The sequence below is a fragment of the Macaca fascicularis genome, chromosome 1, assembly GCF_037993035.2.
Source record: "Macaca fascicularis isolate 582-1 chromosome 1, T2T-MFA8v1.1".
NCBI classification, from domain to species: domain Eukaryota; kingdom Metazoa; phylum Chordata; class Mammalia; order Primates; family Cercopithecidae; genus Macaca; species Macaca fascicularis.
The window spans coordinates 232,129,155-232,154,477 of NC_088375.1; the positions used below are offsets into that span (position 1 = coordinate 232,129,155).

At 51.4% G+C, this 25,323-nt stretch overlaps 1 protein-coding gene across 4 annotated transcripts in view; it reads left to right on the forward strand.

Moving 5' to 3' along the window:
- MMEL1 (membrane metalloendopeptidase like 1) overlaps positions 1-25,323 on the forward strand; it is a 40,070-nt gene that overhangs the window by 1,922 nt on the left and 12,825 nt on the right. For 3 of the 4 annotated variants that reach the window (XM_065530982.1, XM_065530993.1, XM_065530984.1), the window contains exons 2-10: positions 15,860-15,937; positions 16,718-16,777; positions 18,497-18,658; positions 18,909-18,989; positions 21,540-21,635; positions 22,243-22,361; positions 22,982-23,047; positions 24,519-24,653; positions 24,753-24,842. In XM_065530982.1, coding sequence (XP_065387054.1) covers positions 15,860-15,937; positions 16,718-16,777; positions 18,497-18,658; positions 18,909-18,989; positions 21,540-21,635; positions 22,243-22,361; positions 22,982-23,047; positions 24,519-24,653; positions 24,753-24,842 — 887 coding nt within the window. The remainder of the gene's footprint in view (positions 1-15,859; positions 15,938-16,717; positions 16,778-18,496; positions 18,659-18,908; positions 18,990-21,539; positions 21,636-22,242; positions 22,362-22,981; positions 23,048-24,518; positions 24,654-24,752; positions 24,843-25,323) is intronic. The other variant, XM_065530988.2, reaches the window with a different exon arrangement.

Consider the following 25,323-nt stretch of genomic DNA (forward strand, 5'->3'; position numbering starts at 1 on the left):
TGATATTTGCTGGGCTTGCTTTGGAGCTAACATTTGACCAGTTTTATCAGTAACCCCTGTGCACTGTGGAACAGGCTCAATCACCGAACGCTGAGTGACAGGGTCTAATACATCCACTAGATCAATCCAGTCTTCTACATATTGGCTTTTTTTTTCCATTCTTTTGATCTGAAAAGAACGAAAGATTTTGAAAGATCAGGAGAACGATTTCTTAAAATCGTGTACTGAAGTGTACGTGTTAAATCTTGCACTAAAGAATCACCCCTTCTTGTAGTTACATCAAATCTTACCTAATTTACCTATTTAAGGTTATGTTATTATGTGAATGCAAATTTAGGTATGAATTACAAAATTAGTTTCATAAATTTAATAAATGTCATAGTAAGATACACATATGAAGTTAATATAGCTTTCACTGCATGTAACTGTGTAGTCTCCGTTTCTGTCTTAACAAGGCTTTTTGCCTGAAATCCTGTTGCGCCTGACATGAGTGCTCATTAGCATTTGTTAGCTACTCATTAACATTTGCTTTGTCTATTTTTCCCATGCTTTTGCTTTGAAACTTTTCATCTCCTTAGCTTTAGATGTGTCTCTTTTAATCGTGTATGGCCGGATTGGGGCTTTGTCTATCTTTTAATTGGAGGATTTTGTTGGTTCATAATTACCAGGATGACTAAAATATATGTTTTTCCTATTGTGTTCTTTTCTGCGGCTCATGCTTTTTTTCTCTCTTTTCTTGCCTTGTTTTGGATCAACCTAATATTTCCTCTGTTTTCCCTCAACTAACTGGGAAGTTTTATATTTCTGTCTTTTTGACAGTTTTCTTCGATTTTTTGTTTTAATTATTTTTAAAGTTATAAACTTTCTTTTATAAAATCAGATGTTTTTACAAAAATGACAGTGAGAAATACAGTCTCATGTCCATCCCAGAATTCTACTCCTCTGAAGCAGCTGTATTCATTTTCTAGTACAGGGGTTGGCAAGCTGTGGCCCATAGACCAAATCTGGCCCCTTGCTTGTTTTTGTAGATAAAGTTTTATTGGAACACAGCCAGACCCATTCGTTTATGTACTATCTATGGCTACTTTCCTGCTAGGACAGCAAAGTTGAAGAGGTGAGATGGAGCATGTATGTGGCCCACAAAGCCTCAAATATTTACATCTGGCTTTTTACAGAAAGTCCAACCCCCAGATCAGAGTGCCGCCTCATGTGTATAAACCTGGTCCGTGAACACTTCTCTCTTTATCATACAGTTTAGATCATGAGGAGGCATTATCCGATTGTGGTTAGCACCCAGGCTCACAGTTTTTGACCACTCTGAGAGCTTCATCCACATACCTCTTCCCCAAATTTCTTTGTCGCCAATTTTCCAAACATGCTTCTTCCAAGCCCTTGACCATCCAGCCAAACCATTGGCTAAAGCCCATGAATCAGTACATAATCGCACATCTGGCCATTTCTCCTTCCAAGCAAATTGCACAGTGAGGTACGCTGCTTGAAGTTCTGCCCACTGGGAAGATTTCCCTTCACCGCTGTCCTTCAGGGATGTCCTGGAAAGGGGCTATAGTGCTGCAGCTGTCCACTGACAGGTGTACCTGCATATCGTGCAGAACCATCTGTGAACCAGGCGCTAGTCTTCTCTTCCTCTGTCAGCTGGTCATAGGGAACTCCCCATGAGGCCATCGGTGCAGGCTGGGGAAGAGAAGGCAGGGGTGCAGGAGTAGAGACCATGGGCATTTGAGCCACTTCCTCAGATAACTTACTTGTGCCTTCAGGACCTGCTCAAGCCCGATCACGTATATACCACTTCCATTTGATGATGGAGTGCTGCTGTGCATGAGCCACTTTATGGCTACATGGGTCAGAAAGCACCCAGTTCATGAAAGACAATTCAGGTTGCATGGTGACTTGATGACCCATAGTCAAATCTTCAGTTTCCACCAAAACCCAGTAACAGGCCAAGAGCTGCCTCTCAAAAGGAGAGTAGTTATCTGCAGAAGATGGCAGGGCCCTGCTCCAAAATCCTAGAGGCCTCTGCTGTGATTCACCTAGAGGGGCCTGCCAGAGGCTCCAAACAGCATCCCTATCTGCCACCGACATTTCAAGCGCCATTGGATCTGCTGGGTCATATGGCCCAAGTGGCAGAGCAGCTTGCACAGCAGCCTGGACCTGTTGCAGAGCCTTCTGTTCCGGACCCCACTCAAAACTGGCAGCGTTTTGGGTCACTTGATAAATGGGCTGGAGTAAGACACCCAAATGAGGAATGTGCTGCCTCCAAAATCCAAATAGGTCCATTAGGTCTGAGACACCTTGTCTCAGATGAAACTTTGGGCTCAGAATTTTGAGTTAATGCCAGAATGAGTTCAAACTTTGGGGGACTATTGGGAAGGCATGATTGATTGCAAAATGTGAGAAGGATATGAGATTTGGGAGGGGCCAGGGGCAGAATGATATGGTTTGTCTCTGTATCCCCACCCAAATCTCATGTCAAATTGTAATCCCCATGTGTCAGGGGAGAAGCCTGGTGAGATGTGATTAGATCATGGGGGTAGATTTCCATCTTGCAGTTCTCGTGATAGTGAGTTCTCACGAGATCTGGTTGTTCGAAAGTGTGCAGCTCCTCCTCCCTCACTCTTTCTCTCCCCTGCTCCACCATGGTGAGACGTGCTTGCTTCCCCCTTGCCTTCTGTCATGATTGTAAGCTTCCTGAGGCCTCCTAGCCACACTTCCTGTACAGCCTAAGGAACTGGGAGTCAATGAAACCTCTTTTCTTCATAAATTACCCCAGTTTCAGGCGGTTCTTTCTATCAGGGTGAGAATGGACGAATACAAGTAGAGACTGAGATCAAAAGCATTTGCGCTAGGCCCGGAACACACTGTTAAGAACGTAAGAGCTATTGCTGTCATTAGTAATATTGTGTATTATTGGCAACATCATCGCAATACACTGCTGTGGGAGGGTCTGAGATACTTCTTTGCAGACTCCGATATTTGTCAAAACATAAAATCAGGAGCCTCATGAACAGTGTTTAAATTTTTACATAATAATACTTTGCACCATTTGGTATATGGGTCTTTTTAAAATGGTATATGCAGATGGGTTTCCTAATATACAGAATTAGGCACACGTCTTCCGTCAGCACGTGAGTGTGAGGGATTAAATTCCTCTGGTTAGGAGTTAGCTGGCCGGGGATTCTACTGCTGTTGTTACCCTCAGTGCACCTCAGACTCACGTTTCTCCAGCAATGAGCTCCTGTTCCCTGTGCTTAGAGAAGTCAGCCTGGGGACCAGATGGTTCTCTCCTCTTGCCTGCTCCAGCCTTGGCCTTGAGCAGCCTGGATGCCCGTGACACAGAGGGCGTCCTCCCCGTGCCCTGGTCCTTCTGAGAGTGGTGGGTTGTTGTTGCTGGTCAGTACTAGGCTCAGGCTGGAGGTGGGGGCTCTCTGGTGTCATGGCCCAGTCTCAGGCTTAGGCAGGCCTGGTATACCTGGGGCTGGGGGTGCGCCTCTTGGCATCCCTACCCCATTCCCATGTCAACCAAGCTTTGCCCTGTGCCTGAGTTGCCCACCCCTCCTCTAGCAGCAGGAGACCACTGCTTGATGTCAGTCTAGAATTCTGGGTCCACGAGGATCTCCTGCCCTTCCATGGGCCGAGGATTTTTACTCCTGACCCTCCTATGGAACAGGGGATTTGCCTGCTCCCTGGGCATAAGAGGGGTTCCACCTGCCTCAGTGATTTAAAGCTTTTGCTCCCTGCCAGACGAGCATAGTTTCATGCCTCAGCCAAAGCAGGTCCCTGCCTCCATCCCTGGGCCACCAAAGGAGGCTCTCTCCAGCCTTCTGAGACCCGCCCCAGTCTTTCTCATAGGCATCTGGGAAAGGCCATGGACAGAACGTGGAGTGAGTGAAAACCTCTTGGTGGTGGGGGCTCCCAGCTGCTCCAAACTCATGTAGCAGCCCACACTTGGCCTGTAAGAATGTGTGAAAAATTTTAGCTGATTTCTTCTGACACACTTGGAACATCTCTTACTCTCAGGTCTTGGCCAAAGTGAAATAATTTACGCATCCGGCCTTTCCCTAGAGGGCCTTGTCACTTGGAAATTTTTTCCCTTATTGTCTTTGACCTCAGGTCTTGGATGGGCTCCAAAAAGTTGGGTTTTTGTAGATTATTTGCCTTTTTCTTATACAGAAGGAAATGATATTCAATTGAAGCTTTTGATGTCCTAGGCAAAAAACAGAACTTCTCTACCTTAAATTTGTATGTGCATATTGAACTTAAATATTAAACTAATCAATATCTCCATTATTTCTTCCAAACAATACAAGCATTTAGAACAGTTTAACTCTTCGCACTGCTACCCACGCTGTTCACATTATTGTTGTTAAGAGCTTGGTTTGGTTTCTTTTTTTTTTTTTTTTTTAAGATGGAGTCTTGCTCTGTTAGTCTGGAGTGCAGTGGCGTGATCTCGGCTCACTGCAACCTCCACCTGCTGGGTTCCAGGGAGTCTCCTGCCTCAGCCTCCTGAGTAGCTGGGACTACAGATGCCCGTCATCATGCCCAGCTAATTTTTTGTATTTTTAGTAGAGACAGGATTTCACCATGTTGGCCAGGATGATCTTGATCTCTTGACCTCGTGATTCGCCCACCTTGGCCTCCAAAGTGCTGGGATTACAGGTGTGAGCCAATGCACCTGGCCTTTTTTTTTTTTTTTTTTTTTTTTTGAGATGGAGTTTCACTCTTTCACCCAGGCTGGAGTGAAGTGACGCTATTTTGGCTCACTGCAACCTCCGCCCCCCAGATTCAAGCGATTCTCCTGCCTCAACCTCTGGAGTAGCTGGGATTACTGGCGCCCGCCACCACCCCCAAATAATTTTTGTATTTTTAGTAGAGATGGGATTTTGCCATGTTGGCCAGGTTGGTCTCGAACTCCTGACCTCAGGTGATCCACCCACCTTGGCTTCCCAAAGTGCTGAGATGGCAGACGTGAGCTACCGTACCCAGCCGAGAATTTGGTTTCTATCTTACTTTTTACCTACTACAGATCAGCCACATTACTATTTAACATGGTCAATGTTAACTCAGATCTTCCCCTATCCTCATGAATTCCGTTACGCATCTTTTTTCTTACATCTTGGGCAGTTCTTATTAAATAATTTTTTCTTCTTTCTGAAATATATACTTCGGAGTCTCCTACTCAAAGTGTGGCCCACAGACCAGTGGTGCCAGCCATTGCCCGGGAGCCTGTTAGAAATGCAGAAACTCGAGGTCCAACCAAGGCTGCAGGACCAGTGTTGGTATTTCAGCAAGACCCCCAGGTGATTCATCTGCACATTCACGTTGGGAAGCACTGGTTTAAAACAGTGTTGACCACATTTGCTTGATAATCGGAATCACCTGGGGAAATTGTTACAAATCCAGATGTTGGGCCCTCCCTCAGTTTGCCTGGGCCACAGTCACAAAATGCTTAGGTGGCTTAAAAACAGAAATGTATTTTCTCATAGTTCTGGGGGCTGTGAAGTCCAAGATCTAGATGCCAACTGAATCAGACCCTCTTGTCAATGAAAAGAGTCAAACTCTGTAAAATATTTGCAGAGATTCATTGTGAGCCAAATATGAGTGACCAATGGTCCGTAACACAGCCCCAGGGGGTCCTGAGAACATGTGCCCTAGGTGTTTAGACTGCTTTGAATTTATACATTATAGGGAGACATAGACATCAATCAATACATGTAAGATATGGCTGGGCATGGTGGCTCACACCTGTAATCCCAGCACTTTGGGAGGCCGAGGCAGGCCGATCACCTGAGGTCAAGAGCTTGAGACCAGCCTGACCAACATGAGAAACCCCATCTCTACTAAAAACACAAAATTAGCCGGGCCTGATGGTGGGTGCCTGTAATCCCAGCTACTTGGGAGGCCGAGGCAGGAGAATCACTTGAACCCAGGAGGCAGAGGTTGCAGTAAGCGGAGATCGTGCCATTGCACCCCAGCCTGGGCAACATGAGTGAAACTCCGTCTCCAAAACAAAACAAAAAAAAATGTACATTGGTTCAGTCCAGAAAGGTGGGACAACCCCAAGTAGGGGCCTTCAGGTCACAGGTAGATTCAAAGGTTCTCTGACTGCAGTTGGCTGGAAGAGTTTATCTAAAGACTTGGAACCAGTAGAAGGGAATGTCTGGGTTAAAATAAGGGGTTGTGGGCCGGGCGCGGTGGCTCAAGCCTGTAATCCCAGCACTTTGGGAGGCCGAGACGGGTGGATCACGAGGTCAGGAGATCGAGACCATCCTGGCTAACACGGTGAAACCCCATCTCTACTAAAAAAAAAAAATACAAAAAACTAGCTGAGTGAGTTGGCAGGCTCCTGTAGTCCCAGCTACTCGGGAGGCTGAGGCAGGAGAATGGCATAAACCCGGGAGGCGGAGCTTGCAGTGAACTGAGATCCGGCCACTGCACTCCAGCCTGGGCGACAGAGCGAGACTCTGTCTCAAAAAAAAAAAAAATAAAATAAAATAAAATAAAATAAAATAAAATAAAATAAAATAAGGGGTTGTGGAGACCAAGATCCTTATTACATAGGTGAAGCCTCCGGGTAGCAAGCTTTGGAGAAAATAGACTGTAGTTCTTATCGGACTTAGTCTGTTCTCTCAGTCTTAAGGTCTCTGGTTTTGTTTGTTTTTGAGACAGAGCCTCATTCTGTCACTCAGGCTGGAGGGCAGTGGTACAATCACAGCTCACTGCAGCCTTGACCTCCTGGGCTCAAGTGATCCTCCCACCTCGGCCTCCCAAGTAGCTGGGACCACAGGCACGTGCCACCACACCTGGCTAGGTTTTTCTATTTTTTGTAGAGATGGGTCTCACTGTGTTGCCCCAGCTGGTCTCGAACTCCTGGGCTCAAGCAGTCCTCCCGTCTCAGCTTCCCAACGTGCTGGGACTGTAGGTGTGAGCCACCACGCCTGGCATGTCTCTGATTTAAGGTGAATGCTGGTCAGCTGTGCCTGAATTCCAAAGGGAAGAGGGTATAATGGGGCACGTCCAACCCCCACTTCCCAGCATGGCCTGAACTCGTTTTTCAGGTTAACTTTGGAATGCCCTTGGCTGAAGGGAGGGTCCACCAGTCACTTGGAAAGCTTAGTTTATTTTTGGTTCACACTCTCTTCCCACAGGCCACATGCATTTTTTTTATTATTTTATTGTTTAAAAATGTTTTCTCACTTCAATAAGCTAGTCTACCAAATGGCCACCTTCTTATTATGTCCTCACATGGTGGAGAGAGACAGTGAGCTCTGTCATTTCGTCCTCCTCTTATGAGGGCACCAGCCTTACTGGGTTATGCCCCCCACTGGCCCTGCCCATTGAGCTGATTTTAAACCTCCTCACAGGCCCTATCTCCAAATAGTCACATTAGGGGTTAGGGCTTCAAACCATGAAGTCAGTCCATAACAAGCCCCAAACAGGGTAAGACCCAGGAATCTTGTAGGGTAAGACCTCTGAATCCCACATGCATTTGAAGCCTTGCTTGTGATCAGACAAGTTTGGGGAGCCCTGCTTGAAAATCATCTATCAGCAGTAAACTCTTGGCTCTTGTCTATGTGAAAATTACTTTATTTAGCGCTTGTCCTTCAGTGATCGTTTGATTGGTTAAACGAGTCTGAGTTGTTATTTTCTCTCAATATCTTGAAGGTTTAGCTTTCATGTCTTATGACTCCCCTTGCTGCTGTTCAGATATGGCTTCAGAGAAAAGTGCTGTCAGCCTACCTGCCGTTCCTCCGTTGGGTGAACGATCTTTTCTCCCTGTGCCATGTCCTCTTTGTCTCGGGTATTCTGAATTGTTACCATGAGTTGTCTAGCTGTGAAATTATTTTTATTTATTCTGCTGTGGATTTGTTGTGATTCCTGAAGTTGAGCACTGATAACATTTATTAATGTTGGAAAATTGTACCCATTATCTTCCTGGATTGTGTATCTCCCACATCATCCCTTTTCTCTCCTTTTCCATTTTCCACTGCGTATCTGCTCCGTTTTTCCCACTGTCCTCCATGTCTTTCAGCTTTTCTTTCATATTTTCCATCTCTTTGACTTTCTCCTGCATTCTGGGTCAGTTCTTTAGAACTATACTTCATTTCACTAAATCTCTCTTCTGTTATGTCTATTGCTTAACTCGGCCTTTTGGATTTGTAGTTTTTGTTTTTTAAATCTCAACAACTATGTGGTTTCATTTCTAGAGTTTACAATGGATCCTTTTTCAAATTGATTTTTTATTGTTCCTTGTTCTTGTTTTTGATTTTTTTTTTTTTTTTTTTTTTTAGATAGAGTCTCACTCTGTCGCCCAGGCTGGAGTGCAGTGGCACAATCTCAGATCACTGCAATGTCTTTCTCCTGAATTCAAGCGATTCTCATGCCTCAGCCTCCTGAGAAGCTGGGATTATAGGCGCCCACCACCACGCCTGGCTAATTTTTGTACTTTTAGTAGAGATGGGGTTTCACCATGTTGGCCAGGCTGGTCTCGAACCCCTGACCTCAAGTGATCTGCCCACCTTGGCCTCCCAAAGTGCTAGGAGTACAGGCATGAGCCACCACACCTAGCCTAGTTTTGATTCTTTTTAAAGCACTTCAAGCCTACTTATGTTATTTTATTTTAGCAATTGGGGCCTTAAAAACCAGCCCAACACTCACTGGCATAAAACAATGATTTATTGTGAGGCACCTCCACTGTTTGCCTGGGGTCATCTCACCTAGGCTGGGCTCAGCTGGGGTGCTCTGTCCATGTAACTTTCATCCTCCTACTAGAACCAGCAAGCATTCTTGGGCAGATCCATCTCCTGGCAGTGAAAGAAATCCAAAAGGACAGGTGGAAACATGCAAGCCCTCTTAGGGCCCAGGCTCAGAACTGGAACACTGTCATTCCCACCTCATTCTGTTGGCCAAAGCAAGTCTCATGGGCCACCCGCAGTCAAGAGATAGAAGAAAAAAAATCCTTTGTCCCTTTTGTGGGAGCAACTACGGAGTCACATGGCCAAGGCATGGCTGTAGAGAGGACTCAGTCTCCAGAGCCAGTGGTGCCAGCTGCCACACATTCTGGATCAGATCATTCCTAATTGGCAGCCTTTGGGGTTCTGGTTTTGCTGTTTGTTTTCTCTCACTAATGTAAGATTTTCTTTTTAAAAAATGTAAATACATATTCAAATTGGCTTTATCTATGGGGACTCTATGTTACTTGGGCTGAGAAATGTTCCCCCTGGAGAATATGTATTTGTTTTCATCAGGCACCTTGGGACACTACCAGCCTGGAGTTGCTTTAAATTGGCTTCTCAGCGGAGGTTTCCTTGGCCACAGAGTTCTGTAAACTCAACAACGGCATGACAAGCCATCTGTGATCACACATCCATCAGGGAGTGTGTTTCTTTCTCCACTCTATGAAGTTCTTTGTGGCTTTGTTTCTTCTGGAAGAGGGATGGAGAAGAGAAGAAAAAGAAAAAAATGTAAATCATTTACATCAGGGTTGTTTTAGTCCGTTTGTGTTGCTCTTAAGGAGCACCTGAGACTGAGTAACTTACAGAGAAAAGAGGTTGATTTGGCTCACGGTTCTGCAGGCTGCACAGGAAGCATGGCTCCCCATCTGCTTCAGGCTGTTCCATTCATGTTGGAAGGTGGAGGGGAGCCTGTGTGTGCAGGTCATATGGCAAGAGAAAGATAGAGAGAGAGAGAGAGAGAGAGAGAGAGAGACAGAGAGAGAGAGAGAGAGAGAGAGAGGAGGTGCCAGGCTCTTTTCAAGCCATTCATGAAGAATCAGGTCTATAACCCAAACACCTCCCACCAGGTCCCACCCCCAACATTGGGGACCACATTTCAACAGGAGACTTGGTAGGGAAAAATAAACCCTATCCAAACCGTGGCAGAGGTCTTATTCAAATCAAGGAATTTGGAAAGCTTTAGGAAAACAAAACTTACAGAGGACATGTCAAAAATAGTGTTTAAAAGGTAGAAAGCCTTTGTAAAAATGATCGGCATATTACAGGAGTTATTCAAGCAAATATAAAAGAACAAAGAGAAGATCCTGTGTCAACTGAGTATTCAGGAAAGCTGCCCCTCTTTGGAATTATGAAAAAGAGAAATCTCCTTTGGGGGAGTTCACTGACTGTGATTCCTGTGATCATATTTTAATATTAGGGTAAGACTTTGTTTCTTTTCAGTCATTGTGTCAAAAGGATCTCACTGTTTTTGCCTTTTCTCTTAGAAGAACAGAGACGTCAAATGGCAGTATGGGGTCTGGAGGTCTAAACCCTTTCACCTCTCCCAGGAAAGTGACCTTGGGTGTATGATCTTGCCTCCCCAACAGTTTTCCCAAGAAAAGTAGAGATGAAGTAGAGATGGGGAACCTTACAAGCTTCTTTTTTTTTTTTTTTTTTTTTGAGATAGAGTCTTGCTGTGTCGCTCAGCTCACTGCAACCTCCACCCACCACGTTCAAGCGATTCTCCCACCTCAGCCTCCCGAGTAGCTGGGATTACAGGCATGCACCACCATGCCCAGCTAATTTTTGAATTTTTAGTAGAGACAGGGTTTTGCCATGATGGCCAGGCCAGTCTCAAACTCCTGGCCTCAAGTGATCTGCCTGCCTTGTGATGATTAAATGAGACACTGTAAGTTAAGGGATGACGTGGTAAAAACATGCCTAGCTCATCTAACTCAGTTTTTTTTGTTTGTTTGTTTCTTTGTGTTTTTTGTTTTGTCTTGTTTTGTTTTTGAGATGGAGTCTCACTCTGTCACCCAGGCTGGAGTGCAGTGGTGCAATCTCAGCTCACTGCAAGCTCCACCTTCCGGGTTAATGCCATTCTCCTGCCTCAGCCTCCCAAGCAGCTGGGGCTACAGGCACTTGCCACCACACCCAGCTAATTTTTTTATTTATTTTTTATTTTTTATTTTTTGTATTTTTAGTAGATACAGGGTTTCACCATGTTAGCCAGGATGGTCTCAATCTCCTGACCTCGTGATCCACCCGCCTCGGCCTCCCAAAGTGCTGGGATTACAGGCATGAGCCACCGTGCCTGGCCTAACTCGGTTTTGAAAGTGTTGCTCAGGAGCCCACTCCATCCTCAGGCAGCCCTTGATCTGCATCATCTGGTGAATTTCCCTGGGGTAGATTTCCCCCAGCAACAAGGCTATGGGAAATCCTATGTTGGGAATGCAGCGGGGGCAGTAGAGGCAGGATGCAGGCATGAAGGAGGCACAAACTCGCCTCTTCAGTTGTCCTAATTTATTCTGGATACATCTGACTAGATGGGAAGCAAATGATTCAGAGGCATTGTTTGTGTCCAGGTCTCCCATCACACTTTGCTCCCTTTACCCTCCCTCAGGCTCCTCATTCCTGCCCACCAATCTCGTCTTCCCACTGGTTTCACATCTCTTCTGAGTGAAGACCTTCTAGAATTTGTTACAGTGCACATCCAGTAGAGACAAATGCTCTTGGCTTTGGTCTAAAATGTCTTTATTTCACTTTCACTTTTGAAATATATTTTTGCTGGGTATAGAATTCTAAGCTGATAGTACATTATTGTTTTTTTTCAAGCACTTAAAGAGCTCATTCCATCGTCTTCTGGCCGTCATTCTTTCTGATGAGAAGTCACCATCATTCTTACGGTTGTTCCCCTGAATATAATGTGTCTTTTTTTTCCCCTAACTGCTTTTTTTTTTTTTTTGAGTTAGGGTCTCGCTCTGTTGCCCACGCTGGAGTTCAGTGGCATAGTCACAGCTTACTGGAACATCCCCCCTCCCAGACTCAAGCGATCTTCCCACCTCAGCCTCCCAAATAACTGGAACCACAGGTGTCCACCATTGTGCTCAGCTAATTTTTGTTTTGTAATTTTTTTATAGAGGTGATGTTTCTCCATGTTGCCCAGGCTGGTCTCAAACTCCTGGACTCAAGCAATCCACCTACCTCAGCCTCCCAAAGTGCTGGGATTCAGGCATGAGCCACCATGCCCAGCCCCACTGACTGCCTGAATGTGTCTTGAAATTAGTAATTCTAAATTTCTCTTTATCTTTAGTCCTCCACAGTTTGACTACGATGCTTCTGGGTATGATTTTCTTTGTATTTGCCCAGTTTGGGATACACTACCCTTCTTGGGGTAGATTTATATCTTTTGCCAACCTTAAATATTTCTTGGTCAGTGTCTCTCCAAAGATTGTTCTCTGGGTCTCTAGTTACATATATGTTAAGCCATTTAACATTGTCCTACAGGTCTGAGATCTTCTGTTCAGGTTTCCTTCAGTAATATTTCAAACATTTAGAACAATTTTAGATTTACAGAAGCATTGCAAAATAGTACAGAAATTCCTATATACCCCACCCTCAGTCTCCCCTATTATGAACATCTTTCATTAGCACACGATACATTTGCCACAAGTAATGAACCAACAGTGATAATATTACTATTAACTAAAGTTCATATTCAATTCAGATTTCCCTGTTTCTCCTCATGTCCTCTTACTGTCCCAGGGTCATACCCAGAGCACCACATCTCAGGCTCCTCTTGGCTGTCATGGTTTCTCAGACTTTCTTTGTTTTCTCATTTGTGTTTTTGTTTCTTATGATCTTGACAGTCTTGAGGGTTACTGATGAAGTGGAATGACCCTCAGTTGGAATTAGCCTAATGGTTTTCTCATGATTAGACTGGGGTAACACATGTTGCAGAGGAAGGCTGCAGGTCACAGGTACACACTTTCAATGACTTGACTTATCACTTTGATGTTAACCTTAATTGCCTGGCTGGAGGTAATGTCTGGTTTCTGCACCGAAAGTTACTTTTTTCCCTTCTTTTTCATAGTGCAGTCTTTGAAAAGAAGTCACTGTGTGCAGCTCACACCTGAAGAGTGGGGAGTTATTTTCCACATCCTTAGAGGCAGAGTATTTGGATTTCTTCTGTATGAGAGATTTGTCTATTCTCCCTCATTTATTTATTTACTCAATGATTTGTGGATATTTCTTTCATACTTGGCATTATAATCCACTACTATATTGCATTGCTCAAATTGTTCCAACCCTGGCCATTGGGAGTTGTCAGTTGCTTCTATGACCCTCTGCTGTATCCCCATTATCATGAATTTGGGGTGAGTTTTTTTGGGGGAGCACTTTCTTACTTTTTGACACTTCAGCATGCTCCAAGCTCATCTTGTATGTTTCCTACCCCAGTTGTATAATCAACCGTTTTTCTAAGGAGCCCTGGCTTATTTCATTGGATAATGGTTTCAAAAACCAAGAGCTTCTAGGATAATGTGGTATCTGAAAAACAAACAGAAACCAAGAGCTGGGTCCTATTCTTTGCTTATTGCTACTCCTCGGTTGGTGTTGCTTCTAGTCTAGCTCACCTGGCAGAGCAAAGGAATATGTGTGTATACTTGAACCCATCTAGATACTCGTATCTATAAATATTTATATGTGCAACCATCCACATCTGTATTAAGCTAAAAATGAGTTCACACTGATGTCTCCAACTCTACTCCACCACCACATAAACCATTCTAACTTCCTTCCTTTCCTTGTCTGTAACTTCTCACTGCAACAGCAATAAGCCCAGCCACCTACTATCCACTTTTGCCATTCCAATATACATGTGTAGTGGTTTCAGAATTAAGTTGGGATCCCATGAAGGACAACTTTATCAACTAGAGTACAGCGCTTACATACAGCTTCCTTTGCTTTTAGTCTCATAGACTCTACTCATTTCTAAAGTTACTTAGGTCAACACTTTATTCCCCTATCCGTTTCAGTGAGATTGTTTTACACATTTGTCTTGAGTCTTACTCTGCATTTCATCCTGGGATTCCCCTGACAGTCTAAATGATTTTTTAAATTTGCATACAATAAGGTTTACTATTTGTGCTATAAAGTTCTACAGGTTTTGACAAATGCATTCACTATTTACCTTCACAGTATTGTACAGAATAGTCACCATTCACAATCACAGTATTGTACAGAATAGTTTCACTGCCAAATGCGTTCACCATTTGTCACTTTTTGCCCCCAAGAGTCCCTTGTTCTTCACCTGTTCAACCTTTTCAACATCCATTTTCCCAAACTCCTGGCAATCACTATTTAACATCTCTTCTCACTAAAGTTTTGTTTTTCCAGAATGTCACATAATTGGAATCAGACAGTATGTAGCTCATAGCCTTTTTGTTTGTTTGTTTTTGTTTTTGAGGCAGAGTCTCAATCTGTCTCCCAGGCTGGAGTGCAGTGATGCAATCTCAACTCACTGCAGCCTCAACCTCCCAGGCTCAAGCAGTCCTCCCACCTCAGCCTCCCAAGTAGCTGGAACTACTGACATGTGCCACCATGCTTGAATGACCTTGCCTGCCTTGCCTGGCGTGTCTGCCCCTCCTCATGCTTTGACTCCAGAGGCAGAGCAGCCACAGGCCTCTCCTCCCCTCTCCTGGGAAGGCCTCATTCCTCCCTGGAATTTGACTCATGCTGGTTTCTCCATGTCCTCAGCTCTCGTGGGTTTCCAAAAGTGCCCATGCTGTAGCTTCTCCAGCTTGCTCTCCTGGCTAGGGTGGGGGCCACAGTCAATTTCAACTTTCTGCATCCTAATCAGAAGCAGAAAGCCCTTGCCCTCCTTGTCACCACTTTGGTCAGAGGTGATGTCCTTCGAATCCACCCTTTTGCTGAGGTGGGGTCCTCTGGAGTCCACAGTCCAATCTGTGGTCCATAGGCTCTGGGTTACTGCAATTGGCTAACCCCACAGAGCAGCCATGTCTTCCACTCACACTCACCGCCTCCTTTCCGTTGCTGGCCTGGGGGGTTCCTTTGCTCTGAAGCTCAGCCTTGCCCTTCAGCACTTTGCCTTGATGTGTGCAGTATGCAGCACTTTCTCCCTGTTTCCACTGGGCAATGGGCTCCTTGAGGCCTGGGCCCTGTTGGGCTCACATGTGAACTCCAGTGCCCAGCATCCGACCTGGCTCAGTCATCATCCAACGTTGGGTTAATGGCTTTTTGAATGGCCAGACCCCCAAGGACCTGATATTTTTGTGGCTTCTAACACCCTCTCTGCAGTCTCTGCCCAGGGCTAGGCCAGGTTCCAGGCCTAACAACAGCCCTGACCTGAATGAGCCCTGTTCCTTCCTTCTACTCAGTCCTCTGTGTGCCTCACTGCTGAGGAAATTTGGCCCCAAGCCAGTTCTGAGGGTAGCCAGGCCTGGCTTGTCATCTCTCTGGACCTGGGGTCCCCTCTTCTGTCCACCCCACCCTCCTCTCCTACACCTCTCTCCAGGCAGTTGACAGCCATCCCAGGAGCCCCTGATGCTGACCAGGCAGGCCCCTCACAGCAGTCAGTGGAGGGATGGAGGGAGGGTGACTTGGCACTTTCAGCAGACAGTGAGGGTGGAGGGGCGGGGAACAAGGGTCATTAGTCAGCAGGAAGTCACCCTCTCTGAAAGGGCCCTGTCCCTCTAAATGAGCCTGCCCTGTGGGACCCCAGGAGCGTGCCACCTTGTGTGGGCCTGGCCAGGGTCAGGAAGATCCTGAGGCAGAGGAGGCTGTCGGGAAGAGAAAGGGCTCATCTCAGGACCCCTCTAGGCCCTGGTACATCCGGGATCTTGGGATGCGTGGAGGGAGAATTAAAGGGTGGGGCTGGCGAGGCAGGACACACTGCCCCCCATTCAAGCCCAGCGGGAGACAGAGAAGCAGGCCCTGCAGTGAACTCTGTGCATCTCCTGTCTCGCTGCCCTGGGGACCAGCCCTCACTACAGAGGTAGGGCTGCAGCACCCAGCACTGTGGAAAAATGCCGTGCTGCCCCAGGGAGGCCCCCAGCACCCCAGGGAGGTGCAGGCAGGAGGCTGCAGCTGAGCGCTGTGTTTCTCCCCAGGGAAGCAGCTGTCACCCCTTGCTAGCCGGCTGGGCTTCTTACAGGAGGAGAGGACCTTTGTAAAACGAAAACCCCGAGGTAGCCTTTGCCTTCCCTTCCAAAACAGCCCCAGGCAGGTGGGTGCAGGCCTCCCAAGGTGGGGGGACTCCGTGGAGGGGCAGAGGCTGGGTTCTGCCCAACCCTCACACGCCGAAGGAGGGCCATGGGGAGAGGACAGCGGTGGGGACCTCAGCCGGGTGCACCTCCTGAACGTGGGAGGCTTGCTGGGCACTGTGGATGCTCCGCCCCAGCTCCTGCATGACCTAGGCACATTCAATTTCACCGACTGGCACAGGGGTGGGGCAGGCTGGGGCAGGGCATGCAGAGAGGGGCAGCAAGGCAGGCTGCCTGGAGGAGCTGGCCCTGGCAGCAGGTGAGAGTGGGCTGGGCAGAAGGCAGGAGGGCAGAATGGCCGGCTTCAGCCCTTGGGGCCTGGAGCGGCTGTGGGGGTCCGTGGAGGCAGAGAGTGTAAAGGGGTCCCTGCAGGGGTCAAGGACAAACGAAGCTCACTATCACTGAAGGCCTCAAGCCTGGGCCACCTGGGGAGGACTTGGGCAGCCAGGCTGGACCACCCATGGGGGTGGAAGATGGGGTGGAGGGCCACGCCCCAACCACCCACCCCAAGCCTATGCCCTGGTTACCCTGGCCTTGCCCTACTGGCTTCAGCCCATGCTCCACCCACCCTCACCTTGCCCCGCCCACCCCAGTCTATGCCCAGCCCCAAGCCACACCCACCAGACCTTGCCCCGCCCACACCCACTCCAGTCCTGCCCCACCCTCCCTGCGGCTCCCCGTGCTCAGGCTGCTCCTTGTCCGCAGGGATCCCAGAGACCCAAGAGGTGAGCGAGGTCTGCACCACCCCTGGCTGCGTGATGGCAGGTAAGCCTGGCCCCCTTGCCGTCCACAGCCTGCCCAAGGGCTGGGGGCTTCTGGCTGACACTGACACAGGCCCCGCCCAAGGCCCGGGGAGCAACTCCAAGACACGGCCCTTAGAGCTGGGTGGGCCAGACTCGCTGTGGAGTGGGGGGAGCTGGTGTTCTGCTGGCATCTGGCACCCGCTGGGCCCCCAGTCCCCAGCCTCCAGCAGCCAGGCCCTGCAGCAACAGCCATCCCGCCTCAAGAACCCCAGCGGCTTTTGTCCACATTTATAGAAAGAAAGGTTCAATGAATAGCCCCACTTTCTTACCTCAAATTTTCAACCAGGAATTTGTCTTAAAATTGGGAGTCAGGTACCACTATTTGCAGATGACAAAAACTGTTAACATGCTGTGAAAGCACCAATAGTGGAGAAGCTCTGGACTGTGACTCTTCTGCCCGTGTTGGGGGCTGGGGGGCCTGTGGTCGCGCCTTCTGTGAGGTCCCCAGTCCCAGAGGTGGAGTGGCCAAGACCAACTCGGACAGAATTTGAGGGGGCCGGGCGCGGTGGTTCTCACCTGTAATCCCAGCACTTAGGGAGGTGGGCGGATCACAAGGTCAGGAGATGGAGACCATCCTGGCTGACACGGTGAAACACTGTCTCTACTAAAAATACAAAAAAATTAGCAGGGCTTAGTGGCGGGTGCCTATAGTCCCAGCTACTCGGGAGGCTGAGACAGGAGAATGGCGTGAACCCAGGAGGTGGAGCTTGCAGTGAGCACTGCACTCCAGCCTGGGCGACAGAGCGAGACTCCGTCTCAAAAAAAAAAAAAGAATTTGAGGGACGGTCTTGGGTTGGGGGTGCAGCCCAGCTACCCCAGTTGAAAGCTTTCAGTGGGAAGCCTGGGGCTCCCCTGTGCCCTGCACATTCGGAGTTGCTGGGCCAAAGCCAGCCCCTCTGGGAGAATACAAACCCCCATGGTGGTGAGAGTCGCCCCTCCCTCTGGGGATGAGTAAGGGGGCAGGGGGCAGAGTCGGGACAGAAAGGCCCTGGCCGACAGCCAGGAGCTGGGCCCAGCTCACAGGACAGGTCCACCAGCTGAGCACCTCCTGTGAGCAGGCACCGTCTCAGCCATCGCCTCAGCCTGCAAGTCAGACTGCTGGTGTTCCCAGATTCACAGACAAGGAAATGAGTCTCGGAGGGTTGGGGCTCAAGGTCGTGTGGTTAATAAGTGAAAACCCAGCCAACTCATGCCGGAATTCCCAGCAACTCTGGAGGCCGAGGTGGGCCACCTGAGCCCAGGAGTTCCAGACCAGCCTGGGCAACACAGAGAGACCCTGTCTCTACACATAAATGTTTTTTGAAAAGCATTCAGGCAAGGTGGCACACATCTGTGATCCAGCTACTCGGGAGGCTGAGGTGGGAGGATCATTTAAGCCCAGAAGTTCAAGGCTGCAGTGAGCTGTGATCACGCCACTGCACTCCAGCCTGGGCCACAGAGTGAGACCCTGTCTCCAAAAATAAATAAGTGAAAACCCTAGCACTGAATCCAGGTTGGGGGATTCCCTCTCTGCAGCTCAGAGAGGGTGGTTAACTCTCCCAGGGCACACAGCTGCAACTGGATGGACAGCAGCCCCTTCCCGAGAGACCAGGCTGCCTCTTGGACCGGGAGGCAGGCTTCTGGACTGTCCACAACTCTTTCTGTCTCCCCTCTCCCTGCTCCACGCCATGGGGACGAGCAGCCGCCAGGATCCTCCAGAACATGGACCCGACCACGGAACCATGTAACGACTTCTACCAGTTTGCATGCGGAGGCTGGCTGCGGCGTCACGTGATCCCCGAGACCAACTCAAGATACAGCATCTTTGACGTCCTCCGCGATGAGCTGGAGGTCATCCTCAAAGGTGGCAGAGCATGGCCAGGGGCGCAGCGGGGTGACACCGAACAGGACAGCACTGGGCCAGGAGTTGGTCCTGGCTGTGTCTCGCCCCTGTTTCTGCTTCCTTCTTGGTCCGGTGGGCACGGAGGAGAGGGAATAAAGATCCAGCAGCTGGAGGGCCGCCTCTCGCCGAGCGCTGCAGGGGGTGTGGGAACCTGTGACCTGGCCCCTACAGCCTCGTCAGGCCTCTGTCCAACCTTTTCCTGTGCCCACAGCGGTGCTGGAGAATTCGACTGCCAAGGACCGGCCGGCTGTGGAGAAGGCCAGGACGCTGTACCGCTCCTGCATGAACCAGAGTGAGTGGGGGCCGCCAGAAAGGGGCCGAGGTGGGGGACGGGGGCGGGCTGCTCCTGCCAGGGCCTAGCACAGCCCCAGGACTCCATGGCTGCCCCTAGGGCAGGAGTGGGTGCCTTCGGGACTCATGCCAGAGGGTCTGTGTGCTGTGTCCCGCTCCCAGTCACGGGGTCCAGGCTCACAGTAATACCAGCTGCCCTGCGGCCTCACTCACACCCCAACCCCAGCACAGACCACACGTTCCAGGCTGCAGGAAGACTGTGTGTGTGTGTATTATACGTATATGAGTATGTGTATATACATGCATGCATATTATACATTTATGTGCATATATGTGTGTTGTGTGTATATGTATGCGTGCACATTGTGTGTGTTTATGTGTATGTGTGTATGTGTATATATGTATATGTGCACATGCATGTATCTGTGTATATGTGTATATGTGATTTGTGCATGTGTACATGTGGGCACATGTGTTGTGTATGTATGTATGTATATTGTTATGTATATGTGTATATGTATGCATGCAGTGTGTACATATGTGTGTGCATTATGTGTGCACGTGTGTTATGTGCACATCACATGTGTATTGTGTATAGTGTATAAGTGTATTATGTGCATATGCATGTATGTGTATATGCATATATTCTATGGGTGTGTTGTGTGTGCATATGTGTATGTTGTGTGTGCATGTATGTGTGTGTTATGTGTGTGTGTATTGTATACATATGTGCTGTGTGTACTTGTGTACATGTGTATATGTGTGTATGTATATGTATATATGTGTATGTGTGCATATGTGTATGTGTGTATGTGTTGTGTGTGTATTGTATATGTATGTCATATGTGTTGTGCATGTGGATGTATGTGGATATGTGTATATGTGTATGTGTGTATGTGTGTATATGTGTTGTGTGTGTTTTGTATGTATATGTCATATGTGCATGTGTGTGCATGTAGATGTATGTGGATGTGGATGTGTATATGTGTATGTGTGTATATGTGTTGTGTGTTTTGTATGTATATGTCATATGTGCATGTGTGTGCATGTAGATGGATGTGGATGTGTATATGTGTATGTGTGTATATGTGTTGTGTGTGTGTTTTGTGTGTATTGTATACCTGTGTCGTGTGTGTGTGGATGTGGATGTATGTGGATGCATGTGGATGTATGTGGATGTATGTGTGTGGTGTGGGGCAGATTATCCATGTTTCAGTTCCCATTAAAGGAATTCACGTGCTTGGAGCACCCCCGGCCCAGCACCGTTTAACTCCTCCACTTGGGGGTCTGCAGGCCCAGCCTGTGGTTGTGGCTGCGTAGAGACAGCTCCTCCACTGAGCACCAGGGCTCAGGGCTGGCTGTTCTCCCCAGGGGGTCTCGTGGAGCCTCCGCCTGACAGTGGAACTCGCTGGGACCCTGGCTTTAGGGGGCGTCTCCATGAGACCCCTGCTTGGGTGCACTGGGCTTGTCTCCTCCCCACGGAAACTGAAGGCCGGGCCCCCAGTCTGGGCAATACCCGCAGCTGCAGACAACTTCCTGTGTCCTCACCTTTACTTAATTTTTGGCCTGAGAGGCTGAATATACAAAGGGCAGGGGCCAGACCGTGTGGAAAACTGGGACGCGACTCCGGACCTGCAGCCCAGCCCGGAACCCATCCCTTCATCCTCAGTGGGCAGCCCAGGAGGTCAGACGGCACCCCCACGGCATCCGGCCCCAAACAGCCGGGGCCTGCCTCGTCCCGGGCAGCCTCCCCTGGAATGTCTGTCCCTGCTTCCAGCGGAGGACCCGAGCCAAGCCCGGAGGAGCCCGGCCTCTAGTGAGCCCACCATAGCGTCCCCAGGCCAGCGGCCCCCACTCGGCCCACCTGGGCCTCCCCTCTTCCACTAGGAAGCCCTGCCGCTCCTTGCAGGCCTTTGACCTGACAGTGCGCCTGCCATGCTGTGCCAGCCCCGAAGCCTTCGCTTTGCCCTCTGGGTGGTCTTCACTGATTCCCACAGTGACTCTCTCCGTGTCCCCACCTTTACTTAATCTTCCACTGCAGGGCTTCTGAGCTGCTTGTCGGGGCCCCACCACGCTGAGCTGAGACACAAGACACACACAGGCCCCAGGGCTCCCCTGCCTCCCCCACGCCCCCTCCCAGCCCACCCGGCACCCATCGCCGCTGCCTGAGTCCTCGCTGAGGCTTGGCCTGCGCGCAGAGCCTCCTCTCCTCTCCCAGGCTCCTTGCTTGCTGGCCGGCTCCCAGGTCCCAGGGGGTCCCTCCCACCATCCTCTTTGTCCCTCAGGGCTCGTGCGTTTTCTCAGCCCCCAGGTCTCCTTTCACACCTATGTCCAGCTTCAGCCTCCGCCTCCAGCGCTGCAGAGCTGCCAAGATGCTGCTCTGTGAGGGGAGGGTGCAGGTGTAAAGGCCCAGGCTGGGAGGCCGCCTCTCGCCGAGCACTGCAGGGGGCGTGGGGACCTGTGACACCGACCAACAGTGCCCCCACAGCTCTGTGTCGTGGCACGTGAGCCACAGGGAGGCTGGGAGAGTGACCACTGCCTCCCTCCTCAGGTGTGATAGAGAAGCGAGGCTCTCAGCCCCTGCTGGACATCTTGGAGGTGGTGGGAGGCTGGCCGGTGGCCATGGACAAGTGGAACGAGACTGTAGGTAAGGCCGGGCCTGGTGGCAGCCTCACAGACAAACGGAACAGGACGAGGGCCAGGACTCCTTCGGCCCGAGACTTTCCAGGAGGGGACCCCACCCCCACCCCCAGCTGCCTGCTCTCAGGAGCCCCAAGAGGCCCAACCCAGCCAGGGCAACCTCGGGGTCCTGGGAGGTGGTTTAGACTCCATGCTGGGGAGTTGGTGCCTCATAGCCAGTCCCATTCAGCCCTGCAGAGGGACGCCCCTCCTCAGCCCCTAGGAGCACTTGACGCTCAGGCCCCAGCCAGGCCCCGGCCAGGCCCCGGCCCCAGGGTTCCCCACTCTAAGCATGCGCTCCATTCCCCTGGGGGCAGGAGTGACGCCCCACGTGGCTGGCAGCCCTGACGACCCCATGCTGCGCCCAACCCCCTCCCGTCACCTGGGGGCCTGCCTGTGGCTCCTGGGCTGTTAGGGAAAGTGTCTCGCGTATTCCCCAGTCCCTAAGGCGCACGGGTGAGCTCCCCACCCTATGGCCCCCTAGTTCCTAGCCCCGGAGGCCAGATTCACTGACAAGGGGCCGGGCTGGGACCCCAGGGCCCACCAGTCTCCAGAGCGGGGCGCTGCCTCCCCAGGACTCAAGTGGGAGCTGGAGCGGCAGCTGGCACTGATGAACTCACAGTTCAACAGGCGCGTCCTCATCGACCTCTTCATCTGGAACGATGACCAGAACTCCAGCCGGCACATCATCTACGTACGAGCTGCGCCGGTGGGCAGGGGTAGGCAGGGTCCCCGAGCCTGGCTGGGGGCTCTCGCAGCACAGCAGGAGGACAGGCCAGGCGGTCAGGGAGTTCCAGGGTCTCCCGGGACCCGGGCTCCTGGCTCCTGTCCACGTCCATGGGCCCGGGGATGAGCTGCTGCTGCTGGAGTTTCTGTCGGGCTTCCTGGCCGAGCTGGTGGCCACATCAGAACCCGGCTCTGGTCAGAGGGGCAGGGCTCCTGAACAGCACGGCTGGAACCAGGGCAGGAGGCCTGACCTCAGGGAACCACTGCTGGCCACGGGCTGGAGGCCAAAGAGAAACACACGAAACAAATACACACCCCACTCTGGGGGAGCCGCGGGTGCTGCGAGGCCCAGGGCAGCCTGAACTGTTGCCCCCCACCCCCGCCACCCTCTCCAGTCCAGCCCAGCACCCCACCATCACTCAGGGCAGGGCCTGGGCTCCCGGGTCCAGCACGAGCTCTGCCACCAGCTCCTGGGCAGAGCATGTGTCCACGGGGCACAGTCCTGGGGGGAGGAGGCTGCTGCCTGCCTCAGCCAGGCTGTGGGGACTCCGGGCCCCTTGCCCAGGGTCACACCTTCTGTGTTTCCAGATAGACCAGCCCACCTTGGGCATGCCCTCCCGAGAGTACTACTTCAACGGTGGCAGCAACCGGAAGGTGGGTGGGTCCTCATCACAATGCCAGATGACCCCAAGACACCACCTCGCCCCCTACCCCGTGGCCTGGCCCTCCTGTAGCCCACCTGGCTTTCCTTCCCCAAAGCTGGTGTTATGAGCACCTGTGGAGGTTGAGCCTGGCACTGAGGGCGGGGGGTGCAGACGCAACCCATCGCTTGCCACCATCCTGGGGGGACGTTGCCTCAACACCCAGGCCAGGCCCAGGGACAAACTCAGCTCAGCAGCAGCCCCGTGGGGCAGAACTGCCCTCCCCGTCCCGTCATACAGAACCAGGCCCCGCGCCTGCTCCACCTCCCCCGTCCTGTCATATAGAACCAGGCTCCGCGCCTGCTCCACCTCCCCTGTCCTGTCATACAGAGCCAGGCTCCGCCACACCGGATTGCTGGGAGGGCCCCTGGAGATCTGAGCGCAGGCAGCCAGGCCCCGCGCCTGCTCCACCTCAAGGGGCTGTCAACAGAGGAGAGCGATGAGGAACCCCACTGTGGACAAGGGGACCTTGAGGCCAGCAGGCCCAGGGCTAGCCCGGGGTGCAGGGAAGGGTGGGGAAGGACAGGGAGCAGGTAAGGAGGGCACAGGCATCCAAGCACCAGGGCAGAGGTGAATAGGCATGAGGCATGAATGCCCCAGAGGGCCAGACACAATCCAGGGGGCCTCCTGATGAAGGTGGGCTCTGAGCTAGACTTTGAAGGATGACCAAACCCAGAGGAAGGGCCATGTGGCCAAAGGTGGGCAGTGGTGCTGAGAGAACCAGGCCAGAGCAGGACGGACTGGAGCATCTCAAAAGCGCCATGTATGGCCATGTGTTCAGACCAGGCAGCTGTGGGCTGAGCCTGGCCAGGGCATTGGCCTGCACTGGGGAAGCCCTGCCCAGCGTGAAGAAGGCAGCTCCCTGAGGAGCAAGCTTCCTCAGGATCCAACTCCTGACCCTCAGGCCAGGGAGCACCTGGGTAGGGAGGCCCCAATTAGCCCTGGCACCCACCACCCCAGCACCCACAGCCCTGGCACCCACAGCCCCAGCAGGCCCAAATTAGCCCTGGCACCCCCAACCCTGGCACCCACCACCCTGGCACCCACAGCCCCAGCACCCACAGCCCCAGCACCCACAGCCCCGGCAGGGCCAAATTAGCCCTGGCACCCCCAACACCAGCACCCACCACCCCAGCACCCACAGCCCTGGCACCCACCCTGTGCCAATTCTTATAGGCAGCCACACAGTTTAAGCCCTGAGCAGTCCCGCAGAGTAGGTCCCCTGTCCAGAGGCTTGGGCACAGGTCATGCATCTGAGATGCTCCCACTCGGCACTCTGTGTGCCCGAGGGCCTGCTGGTCAAGGTGGGTGGACGCACGTCAGGGGCTGCCCCGTGTCCTACTCCCACCCCACCCCCACAGAGAGCTCTCTGGGGGTCATGGTGGCCAAGGTTGTCCAGCCCTGCCCGGCGTCCTTTGGCCCAGGTGCGGGAAGCCTACCTGCAGTTCATGGTGTCAGTGGCCACGATGCTGCGGGAGGACGCAAACCTACCCAGGGACAGCCACCTGGTGCAGGAGGACATGGCACAGGTACTGGAGCTGGAGACGCAGCTGGCCAAGGTAAGGAGGCCGGGGTGGGCGGGAGCGGGCAGGGAGTGAGCTGGGAGCTCGAGGGGGCTTCCTGGCCACCCACCTGTGTGATCGCTCTCCCCGGCGCAGGCCACGGTACCCCAGGAGGAGAGGCACGACGTCATCGCCCTGTACCACCGGATGGGCCTGGAGGAGCTGCAAAGCCAGTTTGACCTGAAGGTGAGGCCACACCACACAGGAAGCTGGCGCTGGTCGGGCGGAGAGTCGTGGGGGACATGGAAGTGACCCTCTGAGAGGGCACCCTGCCTCACATTTAAGCTCAGAAACATTCCCCATCCCCGAGCAGGGAGACCCTGTATCTGATCACCCAAACCTGCTGCAGAGCAGCACCAGCCCGATTTCTAATGTCACTGGGACAACAGTGCCAACTGTGCCGTCCTGGAACAGAGTCACCCATCGGTGCAGTGCTGTGATGGCCCCGGTCTTCTGAGCAGGAAACGGAGGCCTTAGGGGGCTGCTGATGTGTGGGGTGTGCAGGGTCCCACCCAGGGCTCTCAGACCCCAGGTCTGGCTTAGAACCTTAGCAGGGTGCTGCCTCCCAGTCCTGCCTGCCCTGAGGGTAGCAGCTGCCCCAGGCCACACCCTCAGGTGCTCCCCTCCCCAGTGCCCAGGCCAGGCACTGCCCTGTGCTTTGAGGTTC